The 14,378-nt window shown below is 34.7% G+C and overlaps 1 protein-coding gene across 1 annotated transcript in view; it reads right to left on the bottom strand.

The window, feature by feature from the left end:
* Positions 1 to 893: 893 nt before the first annotated feature.
* LOC140170948 (sphingosine-1-phosphate lyase 1-like) overlaps positions 894 to 14,378 on the bottom strand; it is a 45,227-nt gene continuing 31,742 nt past the window's right edge. Inside the window, 2 exon segments of the mRNA XM_072194142.1 lie at positions 894 to 2,628; positions 8,024 to 8,144. Coding sequence (XP_072050243.1) covers positions 2,518 to 2,628; positions 8,024 to 8,144 — 232 coding nt within the window. The 3' untranslated portion in view covers positions 894 to 2,517.

Genomic DNA, 14,378 nt, shown 5'->3' on the forward strand with positions numbered 1-14,378 from the left:
TACGAGAACGCGATCTATTGCGGGAAAACAATGATTTATTTGCTTTTGCATTTTGACGAATTTTTAATGAAAAAGGGTCTTTAAAATAGCTTTTCTTATGGTTCAAATTTTAAGATTTCTTTAAAATCTATTAATGACAAGATAAAATACGGTTTGAAGATGACATTAGTGATGAAAACTCAATTTTGGCCATGTAACACTTCAGTGATCCTGTGTGCATCCTTAAGGGGTAAATTTCAAACCTATTCCTCGCTTTAAGTGTTTTTATTTGAGTAAAATCCTTGTTTGTTGACAAATTTTCGACATCCTAGCTTGGGGTCATTTTTGAAAGTCAATTCACGCGGATGCTTACAACTTTTATACATGAGTGGCCCCTCGGGACACTAGGTTAATCCTGCAGGGCGTTTACACACATTGAAGGGCGATTTGTTCATATGCTGGCGGCGCAACCGTGTAATATGGCATTGCTCTCAACTCGAGATGAGACGCTCTATACTTGGGTAGAATATGTACACTACTTTCCTAGATGATGATTTTTGTTGCAAATTACAAAGCATATTCTGAAACTACTACTGTGATCAGCTTACCACTATCATAATGGGTAGAGGCAGGGGTAGCGCTAGGTTTTCAAACGGAAGGGTCAAAAATTTGAAATTTTGTGAAACTATGGATCTGAAATAATAGAAACAAATATCTTGCGCCAAAAGCTAAAAGAATGCGCCTATGATCCCATAACCCATGTTGTTGGCGCTACCCCTGCATGAGTAGAGGGACCTATCATGTTTACACCAAGGCAGCAGACACATAAAGTTACCAGTTATATACAATAAGTATTCTTCTTCTTTCCTCTGTATACAACAAGTACACAATTTTATTTTTATGAAAATAGTCAATACAGATTCTTGCGTTAATAATTATGGAGCTTGTTAATATTTTCATACAATTTTATGCGTACAATAAAATATTTAGAATTCTTTAGCTTGTAAATGTGTTGGGTCCAGTGATAGAAAAATTCTCTTTTAAGGGGTCGGTCACCCACCTTTGCAAAAAAAAAAAAATTTTTTGTGGGGCATAAGAGCACATCAGACATATTGAATTGCATTCTGAATACAAAGAATGTCCTTCAGATATCAAATGATGTAAGATTTTTTTTAATGCATGATATAATACAAATTGTATGGCAAATTATTAAAAATTGATATTTTTGATATTTAACAGTCCTCAAAGTAAAATATATAAATCTGATGATATAAACTACAAGTGTATGTAGCTTTGAGGAAAAGCCGATGATCATTTAAAAAATTTTACTTTTCGTATTAAAGTTTCACATTTTTTTTCCTTGAAGACCTCAAAAATTAAGTCTTTTTTGGAAAAAAATGTGTATCTTCCATATGAAAAAGTTTTAATTTGTCAAAACCAGTTGAAAAATCTTACTATTTCCTTGCTCAGTTTTGTCAGTGAACCACTAAATGTTTCAAACTTGTAACTCTTGTAATGATCCAACACCTGATGACTGGCGGGAAGTTCATCTTGCATACAGTGGAAAGTCAACAATTTTAGAGAGTGATAAAAGAGCACAATGGATCAGATGGGGTGAGGAGTTGGAGACAGAGACAAGGAAATCTACCATCGGGAGTCATGTTCATTATCCACAGTTGGAGACTGCAAGTAAGACTAATATTGTCATCTGATGTGACATAACTTCCTGCCAGTCATCAGCTGTTGGATCATCACAACAATCTTTCAAAAAGTCAGTGGTTCGTTGACAAAACTGTCAGCTACAAAATACATGCATGTATAATTTGTTTCTTCAATTGGTTCAGGCAAATTAATAATTGTGATCCGCTCCTGCGATTAAAAAAAAAAAAACTTTACAAGATCATTTAATTATGGTGGTATAAGGACGCCTAATTCACAACTGTGTGTCCGTATCGGTCTCTTATAACTTATCTCAGACTGACCCTGGCCAAGTTTTGCATTCATACCTTTGATATACAGAATGGAACTAAATTGTGACATGGGTGCCAAAGGCAGCAAATTTGAAATTGAGATAAAGGCAAAACTATGGAGCATTGCAAAAGAAAATAGACATTACAAAACTTGAGAACTTTAGAACCAAGTATGTTAAACCATTGGTGTTTTCAGAATATGATAGCCTAATGTTTGTAGAAGGTAATAATTATAGTAACTCCCCCATGGAGAAGATCGTGCCGTAAATTAGGTGCTGTAGAAGACTTGACGTAACAGGATTAATTGAAATTTCACAAATATGCCAACATCAACAGGAGGGCTAAATTAGGGTTGAAATGGCCATCATTTATTGAAGCACGTACAGTGGAATAACACAAAATCCGTAACAACTTCCTGATAGCACAAAATGCTAAGTTTTATACTTTATAACACAAAATTCTGAGGCCCTGACAATTTTGTGTTAACAAGGTTCCACTTTACAAATTGTCAACTCATTTGGGAGGTAAACAGGGGGCAAGCTGTCCCCATGCTGTCATCAGTCTTTATTTAGGCTTTGGTAGGTTGTGTTGTATCATAGTATGAATCCATGTAACCAGTGACAAAATCATCTACAATTGATTTGTCTGGAATCTTCTCAGCTGATCCATAGATGGCTCCCTGTAAATAAAAAAAAATGTTATTAGGCGACAAAAAAACAAAACCCTGCTCTGCGGGCCCCGACCCACACAGATTTTAAGAAATGAATGCTGACCAAATTATGAAAATTTCAGGAAAGATTTGTTTTTTTTTTTTTAAATATTTACAGATTATGGTGATTTTTAAAATCATTTGAAAAAAAAAAACCCTGACTGATAGACATTGGCAAGAAGTTAGAAGCCCAAGGTTTCTGTCTATGGGCAATTACAAGCGCATTATTCCGCAACACAAAGTTTGCATAAGAATTTCTTTTTAATGCAGCAGCCAAACGTGTAGGTGAATAGCATAATGGAAACTATTTTGGCAAATGAATGATTATAAGGTAGGAGAAACTATTCCAAACCACCCTAATTTCCAGTAATTTGCATATGCAAACTTCGCGTTGCGAAATGATGCATGGAATTGCTCCTATTCAGGAAGTGCTCTCAATCCAGATGAAGTGGAATGAAAAATCCTGTTTAGATGACAAAAAACACCCTGTTCTATTGGCCTGACTGACCAAGATTTTTTTGTAGCTGTATGACATTAAAAAGGCATTTTTTTAAAGCCTAAAGTGGATTCATTTTGACTGAACATTTTCAAAATAGGTTTATCAGATTTTTACCAGATGTTTCCATGGGGATGTTTCAGATTTTCAATGATTTTTAGGGTCATAGCCTCTTTCAGAAAAAAAACTAGTTCAACTTCCTACCCAAAACAAGCATTGAAATTATTTTACCCTCTTAGAAACAAGTAAATTATTCATTTTCTTGACTCTAAAACCCGTCATAACAACTGGGACAACACTTTTAAGTGCTGTCCTAGTTGATTAAAATCCTAAAGTTCATAGCTTTTAACCTTTATGCCATGCTACATTTTGTTGGAAGAGTGCAACACTATCGTAAGTGCAGTAGAATATAATAGCTGCCTTTTGTAAAACACCTATTGTTTGCAGCAAAATCCCCTGATCATGCTCATTATAAAGTGTTGATGTTCTGTATTCTTTCCTGATGGCCACTAAACTAACCCCAAGATATCACCTTTACATGTAGTTGGGTGTTTTTGGTGTTATTGGTTAAAAGTAAGTACAAATGTTGCAAATGGCAGCTATTGCATTCTACTGCACTTATGATAGTGTTGCACTCTGTTGACAATTGTCTCAAAGGACCCTAAACATTTATTAAAATGTGCAGTATCTGCATTTTTTCCTATCAAATTAACAGATGTTGACTATAACATTATTAGTGCAAGTTTTCCCTTTTTCATAAATTTCCTTGTTTTAGATACCATATATTCATGATAATATTCGTACCGTGATCATGAAAAAAGACTTCTTTTTAACATGAATCTTTGGTCACACATAATACCCCCTGGTCAGGGGCTGTGCAATAATTATGAGCCCCACCCGGAGGGTAAAATTTAAAATGGCTCGCCAAAAATTGCTTGCCCCCTCCTCTTGGTCCGCCAAAATTGCTTGCCCCCTCCCATCTCAGCCTGTCAAAAAATCTTTGCACCCCCCCTTTGCACATGCCAAATTTTGGGGACCCCAATTTGCAAAAAAAAAAATTTGCATATTTAAGCGTTTCTTTACTGTTTTCCTAAGCCTTTTTATAGCGTTTTATTTAAAAGGTGCCCCATGAATGTGTGCCAAAATTGCTACCCCCTCTTGGCTTGCCAAAATGGCTCCCTTCCCACTTTCGCTCACCAAAATCTCCCCCCATTTTATCCTCCCACCAGGGCTCATAATTATTGCACAGCCCCACTCTTGTTCCGGCAGTTAACAGTCGCCAAGTATAAGAAGAAAAGTTTAAGATTTTTAAACAATTAATGGTCAAAGGCGTGATTTTGCGCTTAATCTGCAAAGTTTAACGTATGTTAAAAGACTGTTAAACTCGAGTGTATAAAGGTGGTTATTTTTTGTTACGTTAAAAGGCGTTAAACTGTGTAATGTATAGTGGAATTGTACTTTACCTGTTTAACGATACATCTCGCGCCACAGAATTTTAACCAATTATTGTTTAAAATGACAAAAGCAAATGGCGGCCACGAGTGAATGCTGGTCGTGCTGCTTATGGTCTACTGAAACTTCGCTCAAATAGGTAGGTTTGAGTCAATCAGGTTGCACCAAACTCGAGATTCGCTTGATAAGTTATGCATAGACATCGTTGAGACATAAAGGATGGATATTGATGCGTCCATTTGCTAGATTTAACAACGTCATTGGGATTGACATTCTAGCGATACTGTACTGTACTGTTCTACATGCACGGTACATGTATATCACCAATGTGTGTACCGCGATGTTCAGTTTTGGGCATACGCACAATAGCTTACAATGTAGACGAGATGCATTGAAGTATCGGTATGCTGGATACCGTGTCGAGTGTGTGAATTTATTAGCGTTGATGTATTGTATTTTAGCATTGTATCGTAATGCATGCGAGAGAGAAAAGCTTACTAGATTATAATTTTATAAACAGATACATTGATAGATACATAGCGGGTTAAAAAAAAAAAAAAAACCAAAATACTTTATGCATGAAATTGTATTTTTGAACGAATCTCACAGTTGACCAAGATCTGATGACTTCAAATCTATCATGAATTATGTTTCAGTATAAAATTTTTAAAAAAAGAAAGAAAGTCCCAATCATAATTAAATCCAATACAACCATTGATTAAGCAGTTGTATTTCTTAAACAATCCTTAGATAAAATAGAACATATAAATCATTATCTCAGTATATACGTCTAGCCCTCTTCTTTTGTTCCATTATCTATTGTATTTCTTTTGTTCAAAGTCTGGTCAACTGTTGATTATATCAAGTAATGTGGACAGGTCAAGATAATCTGGACAGGTCAAGATAATCTGGACAGGTCAAGATAATCTGGTCAGGTCAAGATAATCTTGGTCAGGTCAATAAATTTTGAACAGGAGAAGTACATGTTCATATTTAGAAACACTGGCCACATTATTTGACTTTTGGACATTTCAACAAACTTAAAATGCATCAAAGTTTAATATATTTTACACGATCAGCATAAATTATTATGCAAGTTTATGCATATTAGATTTAAATGAAGATGGTAAACAATACTTGTGTGTATTGAATGACAATACTTGTGTGTATTGAATGACACCAAAAACACCTTTATTGAATAATGCAAATTAGTTTGTATTATGTCTCTTAAAGCCTGTATAATTAGGACGAGGATGTCAATCTACCTTTGTCCCCCCTCTCCCAACAAACACAGATTCCGACAAAGTAGGTAACAAAACAAGAGCCATGAGGTCTTACAAATTAAGTTCAACCAAGGATATTTTGCACCTAAAATGCAGTACATTACAAGCCACAAGACTAGATGTAGAAAAACTACAACAATCTGAGGCCTAACCCCAACCAAAATAGGTCGAGGAGGGTACCAAGGAATATGCATTGATTTGGTTCAGGACATTTGTTCTATAAGTATATTAAAGATAAATATAAATTCTATGGTGTTAAATGAGTTACCGTCATGTCTAGGTAAAACACACCCACTTTGGTAATTTGACCTTTGAACTATTTACATATTCATTATTAATATTACGAATATGTATAAAGAATTAATAATAAGAATTAAATAAGGCTATCGAGTGGGACAGGACCACAAATGAATTGAATAGAATCTCCGTTAAAATCAATGCTGTATTGATTTGATTAAATCACTTGCAATTGATACTTGATAAGACTCAGAGACTCGAACGCAGGACACACGGGAAGAATATTACACTGTCTCGGTGTGTTTTTATTTTGGAAAACCCTAAACTTACACAAGATAATCATATCAGCTTTTCCAGTTTGTCTTTTGGAAAATGAATAAACCATAACAACAAATTCGTTTATTTTGGCTCATCAGATATATAAGATAAGCGGTTCAAAACAGACCATTTACCATAGATAATCGATGTCTTGTTGAGGTATGGTTGCATGTTGTAGTCGCTCGGGGCTCGACCCTTGGGTCTCGCCTTCCGGCGACTAACATGCTCACCATACCTCAACAAGACACCGATTATCTATGGTAATGGTCTGTTTCTCACCCTTTATCTACTACTTAGAGTTATTAAGCAAATATTGATTAAAAGACCTTAAACAACCTAGTTGGTTAAGCACTTATACTTGAAGCTGGTTAAAGTGCTATATGCATTTATTGGTTAAAAGTTTTAACCAACTATTGATTTGAGCCTTAAACAACAAGAAAATTAAGGGCCCGTGAACCAATATTTCGACGAGAGGACCACGTAACTAACACAAGTTTAAGATTGATTAAGATTGTTTAAGACTTTTTTAATTGGTGAAATAAGAGTGCCCTCAATGGCCAGTGTCCCAGGCTAGGTTTTCTTGTACACCACATTTCGCCATAATATATTCTAGAAACGCTTGCTGTTAGAATAAGAAAAATTTTAATTTTAATTATTGCACAGGTCACGGCGACCCTGTGACCTTTCCGGAAAAATCCGAGTGGCAGGTTTTTCAAATAAATATTTTCTGTGTAAAAACTGTACCATCAGATAGGTAATGGATAATATGAATATTAACTGTACATCTATCACAACAATTTTTGATAACAACTTGCGTCACAATTGATCTAGTATTGAAGGTAGAGAATTTATTTCAATCTTATATACGCCATTTTTTTTTTGGAATTAAGTGAAAATTAATTCTGTAAAAACTACATTTTTTTAATGTAATTTTCACATTAGACCCGACAAAAGATTACTGTTTTGTTGTTATGATAATCTAATCTTTTGATTTTGTAAATAAAATTAGGGGTCTAATGTGGATTTAGGATGCAAACTGGAACAATCCAATGCCTTGTCAAAATCATTTGCTTCAAAATGGAGTTCGGATGCACTTCGTAATACAACTTCCTCCACTGCAGGAAACCACATGCACAGCAGAGCACATGGCCGATATCAAAATCGATTTTATGTATTGTGTATGTAGGCCTATTCATAGGACCCTCGTATTAATTGTCTCTATGCGCTTGAGAATTCAACAATATAAATAATGGTAGCTTTATTATAATACACATTAATGTTTTAAGCAGATAAAATTCCAAAATATGATGCAGAAATGAAGTTGCGATTTATTAATATTATAGGTATAAATTTTCACGATGGCACTATCAAGTTCTTCGTGGTCGAGCGGTCTAAGGCGCTGGACGTATGGTATACGTGATACTAGCCAAAGCGGTGAGCCGTGAGTTCGAACCCCGCCTCTGCCAAAGAATTAAAATTAAAATTTTACTTTTTTTAAATTTCATATTGGGGAAATGTGACTGGGAGAATTTATGTATGGCGTGGAGTGGTGTGGTTTTCTAGTTGCCTTATATCTTACCATGCCATCAGCTTTGGCTGTTGGGTTTTGCATGATCTTAGCCACACCTGTTCTCACATCAGTGACATAACTATCAGATATTTCAGTGGATGTATTAAATGGAGTTACACACATATTCAACCTGAAAGAAAGAAAGAAAAAATACATAAAATTTAAAAATGATCAAATAATTGCTTGCATCACTACAATCTCTGAAAAAAACGTTTCCAAAAACAAATGAGCATCCTTGTCAGTAGGAGATGATCAAAATCCACTTTGGTCCCAAAAAAAGTCAACATTTTGGACACTGAATCTGCAATCCTGCGTGAAAAGCTTGGACATTTTGTTTATTTCATGCATCCCTGCTCCTCTTATTCCATGTTGAATGCTGAAAATATTGAAAGGTGGTTGCGCTCAATGTCCGCTCCAACATTGTTTCCAAGCTTTTCCAGGGAGGGAGAAGGAGTAAGCAAGTACATAACATGAGCTATGAAACGTATCATGCATTTTCAGCCTCATGTTCAATTCACAGAAATTTGATCTTCAAAACATCAAATGTTCCGACGATTTAGTGGTATGGTACCAATGAGGTTTCAAGGATACTGTACACATAGCAGCCTCCCAACCAATTGCCACAAAGACACAGCACCACCCCCTACTAACAGCTTATGAAAGGTTCATTGGGTCAAGGGTTTTCAAGTCAAGTCAAGTTAAGTTAAACTTTATTAATCCATTTCTGGAAATTACATGCACATATGAGATCATAAAACTACATTATATTAGAGAACAGCATTATACAAAAACAGTTATTATAAGCAAAATGTAATTCAAGGGTACTCCTAGAAATGGAATGAAAACATAAATTAACGACGGTACTTCAAGTTATGATAAAAAATAGCTTGAGGAACAAATGAGTTCAGGTACCTGTCTGTATTTGCACGCGGCACTTGCATACGACCAGATTTTGAGTTATGGTGATATGACAAGCGATGGTGGAGTGGATGTTGGGGATCCTCCATCACATCGGTGAGCTTTTTCAACAAAATATCAGTATACACTGTCTCGAAAGCCTGTCGTGGTGAGCCTATGATTCTACTAGCTTCTTTAATTACCCTTTCCACCCTCTGTCTGTCCCCTATGGTAATGTTCCCTCCCCAACAAAGTAAACAATATCGCCAAACACTTGCTACAACTGAATCATAAAACAAAGCGAGAATACGAGAATTAACATGAAAGAAATTCAGTTTCCTGAAACAATACATGCGAGAGTTCAGTTTTTTAACCATGTGATCAAAATGTTTATGCCAGTTCAGTTTGTCATCTATCATGATGCCAAGGTACTTGTATGATGACACACGCTCTACGTTACCTCCTTTTAAGACAACGGGACCTGGAGAACGACTTTTAGAGGTTTTAGAGGTTTTGGGTTAATTTCTCAGATCACATGACCTGATTAGCTGTAATATGTCATACAGTATTATATACTTCATTAATATATTCTTGTTCATTGATTGGTTAAAAGTGGATCACATGACCTATCCGTAAATAGTACCTCTAAGCCGTAAATAGTATTTTCAATGTCCCGGATGAGCTGTAAATAGTACCTCCAAGCCGTAAATAGTACTTTTGACCATGCCTTCCGCGTGCACGCATTCAATGCGACGGAAGTGTTCAGGCACGCGAAACCGCCATAGCGTGATTTCACGCTGCTGTAATTGGTTAGCCCAATTTTAGCCTATTCGATTTTTTTGAAGGGCAAAATATAGGTTGTGTTTAAATTGGTCGTGCTGTTCACTCAGGATAGAAGCTGGAGAGTCAAAACGTCAAATAAATTTCTTTTAACCAATCAATGAACAAAGAACATATTAATGAAGTATATAAAACAAATATATACTGCCTTTTATTCGAAGTTCTGGTTAAAACTATGGTCCCTCGTTGAGATCAATTAATACTATTTTCCTTCGGGGCTGTATTGATCTCACCTCGGGCCCATAGTTTTAACCAGAACCTTTCATGGCAGTATATATTTGTATACTATGAACTAGCCATCATCAGTGCTGAAGTGTTGCTCATGAGTCAGGAAAATTTCATGTGAGATTAAATTTACCTTGCTTGGGTAAAAAATTTTAAAAACTGTCTACAATGTAACAAGAGCAAAACTTTTAACTCTTCAAAATGTCTTCATCACAAATCAGATTCTGGAATAAACAGCCACAAGCTGTACTTATGATGCACCAGTATCATCAGGGCAGGGGCATAGCCAGCTTTCTTGGTTGGGAGGGGTAAAATTTTGTGGGCACAGACGAAAAATATTGCAGTTGCATCATACATACATATTGTTTGGTGGAAAAGGGGCTCCTTGCCCCTTTTACTTTTCTTTTCCTTTGCTCTTCAGATTTTCTCTTTCATTTTTTGTCAGAGAGGCACTTTTTTCTTCCATTTTTTTGTGGGGCACTCTATTTTGGTATTTCATACCTTTTATCAAACTTTTAGAAGCTTGCTATCTACTCAAGATAACAAGAAAAAAGTAAAAGAAAAAATATCTTTCAAATTCTAAAAGGGGGGATGAGAGAGAAAGTTTATTTTGGCATTTTCACACCTTTTATCAAACCAGTGAAAATATCCTTGGCTGTCTACCGAAGATAGCAGAAAAATTAATAACAAAAAAAATTGGTTTCCTCCAATTTCATAGATCAAAACTGATAAAATGGTCTTTTGGTGTGAGGGGGACTATGTGGGTGTGGTGTATGACCACAGAAAGTTTATAATGGTATTTTCATACCTTTTATATAAGCTCTTTTCAAAAACTTGCTATCTACTCAAGATAGCAAATAGGAAATGTGAAAGAAAATATATATCTTTCAAATTCTAAAAGAGGGGATGATCAAGAAAGTTTACCTGCACGTTTACTTGCTTTAAGGGCAAAGTGGTAGATAGCATAATCCGATGATTAAAATGTGAAGTTGAAAGTTAGACAGCTGAAGGGATTTTCCAACTGGTTGAATAAAAGGTGTGAAAATGCCAAAATAAACTTTCTTGATCATCCCCTCTTTTAGAATTTGAAAGATATATATTTTCTTTCACTTTTCCTTTTTGCTATCCCGAGTAAATAGCAAGTTTTTGAAAAGAGCTGATAAACACTACCTCTGTTGTAATTCACTCAAAAGTTTAGTCAATATTGCATTCTTATTCAATTGTACACAATAAATATATTTCAAATGAACAAATATTTCTTTTAAACATTTCAATTTTAATATCAAACATGGTCATTTACATTCATGCCTACAATATTCAGTAATGTTGACGATCCCTAAAATATAAATATCTCCCATGTGTCAAAAGTTCTTACTATCAGTAGGCATATCACCCCAAAAATAAGCGCAGCAGAAACACGTTATTTAATGTTTCTACATAAATGAGCTTTATTAAAGAATCAAAAATCAAAAAACGGAATTGAAATCGGTCAATGCATTGTGATGTAGTGTCAATTTTAAGATGCTCGTAAATGGAATTAAAACCTGCCACAAATGGCTATAATGAAAAAATTGGCACATTTTGAGATTTTGAAGGTTTATTTGGACCCTTGCTTGAAAAAGCAGCGTTAATTTAATTATCACAGGTTAAATGCCTATACTATCTTTCCGTACTTCGTTAAAGAAAACAAAATTTAAAAATCTATCATTGAATAATTATAATAAATTAACCAAATATACTATTTTAGCTATTTCAGCCAATCTGCAGACAAATTAAAGGTGAAAAAATGACTAAGTTCAGCTAATTAATATGCAAAATTGATGCAAGTAGAAAACCGTACATGATATCAGGGTGCGGTTTTTTTGCACACATATGTATACAAAGTTATTTCAATTGATAACAAAAAATACACAAAAAGTAATTAATTATGCAAATTAGCTAATTACAGCTAATTATGTATTCATGATATTATTATATAAATTAGGCATGAGTAGTTTTGGGGTTTTTCAATATTTAATGAAAGTCTATCCATTCACCATAAATTTGTCAAGTATGAACCTGTTATGATGTTGAATAAAGAAACTGCAGTTAATTAAAGAAACTGCAGTTAATTACTTAAATATAAGACAAAAAAATACAAAGTTTGACATTTTGACGATGTCTGGAATAGAATTTTCATTTTTTTCTGTAAACATGGCATGTGTCACCATTGCTCAAAGCTAAATCCGAAAAGTAAAAATAAAAATTCATTTGCAATGAGACTTTAAATTAACATTTTGTTATCTGGATTAACACGGGAAGACAAATGGTAAAAAGAACAGCCATTCTACTGTATCGCATATACAAAAATAGTATGGCCTTGGACACACACAATGGCTTAGAGCTATTGTGGTTTGGAAAATTACTCCCTAAAAATTTCTTTGATAATGTTTTGTTTTTAATTAGTTTTACTCAAGGCAAGGGAAGTGCTTCATTCGTTGTCGACGGAAATAATTTACATGCTAAGAAAGATTAATATTTCAGCTAAATGGTGGTAGGTCCCTTTATTTCAATAGGCCTATATTTACTGATTTATGAGTGATCTTCAAAAATCCATAAAAACAGGCAGTAGCTCTTAAACAAAACAATATTTCATTTTTGCGGACCCGATGGTAGCCTCGGAAAGTCTTCACACACCATATATTAAAAATTCAAACATTTTGGATAAATGAAGCATTATGAGGAAATTCATTTTTTGACATGATGTTTTCTAAAATTGGTCAACTTTGAAGCGCGCCCTGTTCAATTCACTGTTATGCTTGCATGCACAGTGTGGCAGAATTATTGTGCAGCCACTGTGACATACCTACTATCAGGCATAATATCTGAAATTCATTGAATTCTATTTAAATCATTCTAAATTGACAGGCAAATAGGTATCCTTTAACTTTTATTAAGCTACTTGCGGTTCCGCCATTATGCACTATAATGCGGGAGAGCCTCGAACTGGCAGCATACATGAATGGGAATTGAACTAGTCATAACGTTCTGTGTAAGGTTACATAATTCTTCCTTTCATGTATGCTGCCAGTTCGAGGCTCTCCCACATAATAGTGCATAATGGCGAACTGCAAGTAGCTTAATAGCTACTTCAATAAACTCACTTTTAACAAAACATGGGGAATTCCAGATGTGTATAATTTACATGATCATGATTGATATGAGTTAGCAAGTTTAGATATTGAAATAATAGGAAGCAGTTTATTTTTAGAATTTTGTGAAATGGTCCCCTGCAGTGGAAATAAACTAGCAGGGAAATTTCCAATTCAGCGAGCCCATTTGCAAACAGGTGATTGAGGAACAAAGAGACAACTCATGAATAGTCTCAATGTCAAAGGCACCTTCATAAAATGAATATCAAATTCAACAAACTCAGTGTTGCCATATGGTCGAATCCAACGAAAAGTGTACACGGCATGTTCAGGGCCATAACTTAAAAGTATTAATCAATTGGCATTCGTTTTTGTATTGTGTTTATTCGCCTTGATCATACGCTTCGCGCTATATATAATAAGACCCCCTTCTGTGAAAAACTTAGACACAGAGACCCCAAAACATGCTATTTTTACCCATTTTTTCAAAATATTTCTTAAGGTATTTTTAACAACATCTAGATCAGTTATGAAAAGAAGTCATTGGATTGAATCTAAATTGATTTCCTGAAAGGTGTGTATTCAAAGATTGACTGTTCAATTTTTCACTTATTTGTACATAATTATGAATTTTTTGTGATAATTTTTTGAGTGGTATTTTTTTACATTACCTACGAATACAATTTTTCATAGCACTAGATATATCTGTAAAAAATGGAAATCACTAATAAATGCGCAATTGATACAAGCTTTGATATGTCCAATACTGAAATGCATTGCATTCGGACATCTTTATTATTGTGTTTAGCTGCCAGAAATTCTAAATGGCACAAAGGTAGGTTTGGTAAAAAATATGCATTACCTCCGAATACATGTTAAAAGCTGTGCCATTTCCACAAAGTGAGAGAATAGTAAACAATAGTTAAGCAATAGGTGCAGGGTAATACACTCTTTATTTCTACCAAGTTTCAATAACCTGCGTTTAAATATTTCTGAGATGTCAACAATAAAAGCAAGTATTCAGTAGGTAAATTTCGGTAACCGAATGTTACCTACTTAATACACTTTGACATCATGACAGTATTGTGAAACACCGCCATTCATGCCAATGCCCATATTGGTACATAACGAAGGCCTGTATGTTTGCTATCAAATCATATGTCAATGACAGTTGCGAATTCACATACATGCCCACCATGCAAAACTGAATACGGCTTAATTGGTGAAAAATATGTACTGAAATAGACGACGGTCTGCTCATTTGAAAGAAA

This window comes from Amphiura filiformis, chromosome 15 (genome assembly GCF_039555335.1).
Source record: "Amphiura filiformis chromosome 15, Afil_fr2py, whole genome shotgun sequence".
NCBI lineage: Eukaryota > Metazoa > Echinodermata > Ophiuroidea > Amphilepidida > Amphiuridae > Amphiura > Amphiura filiformis.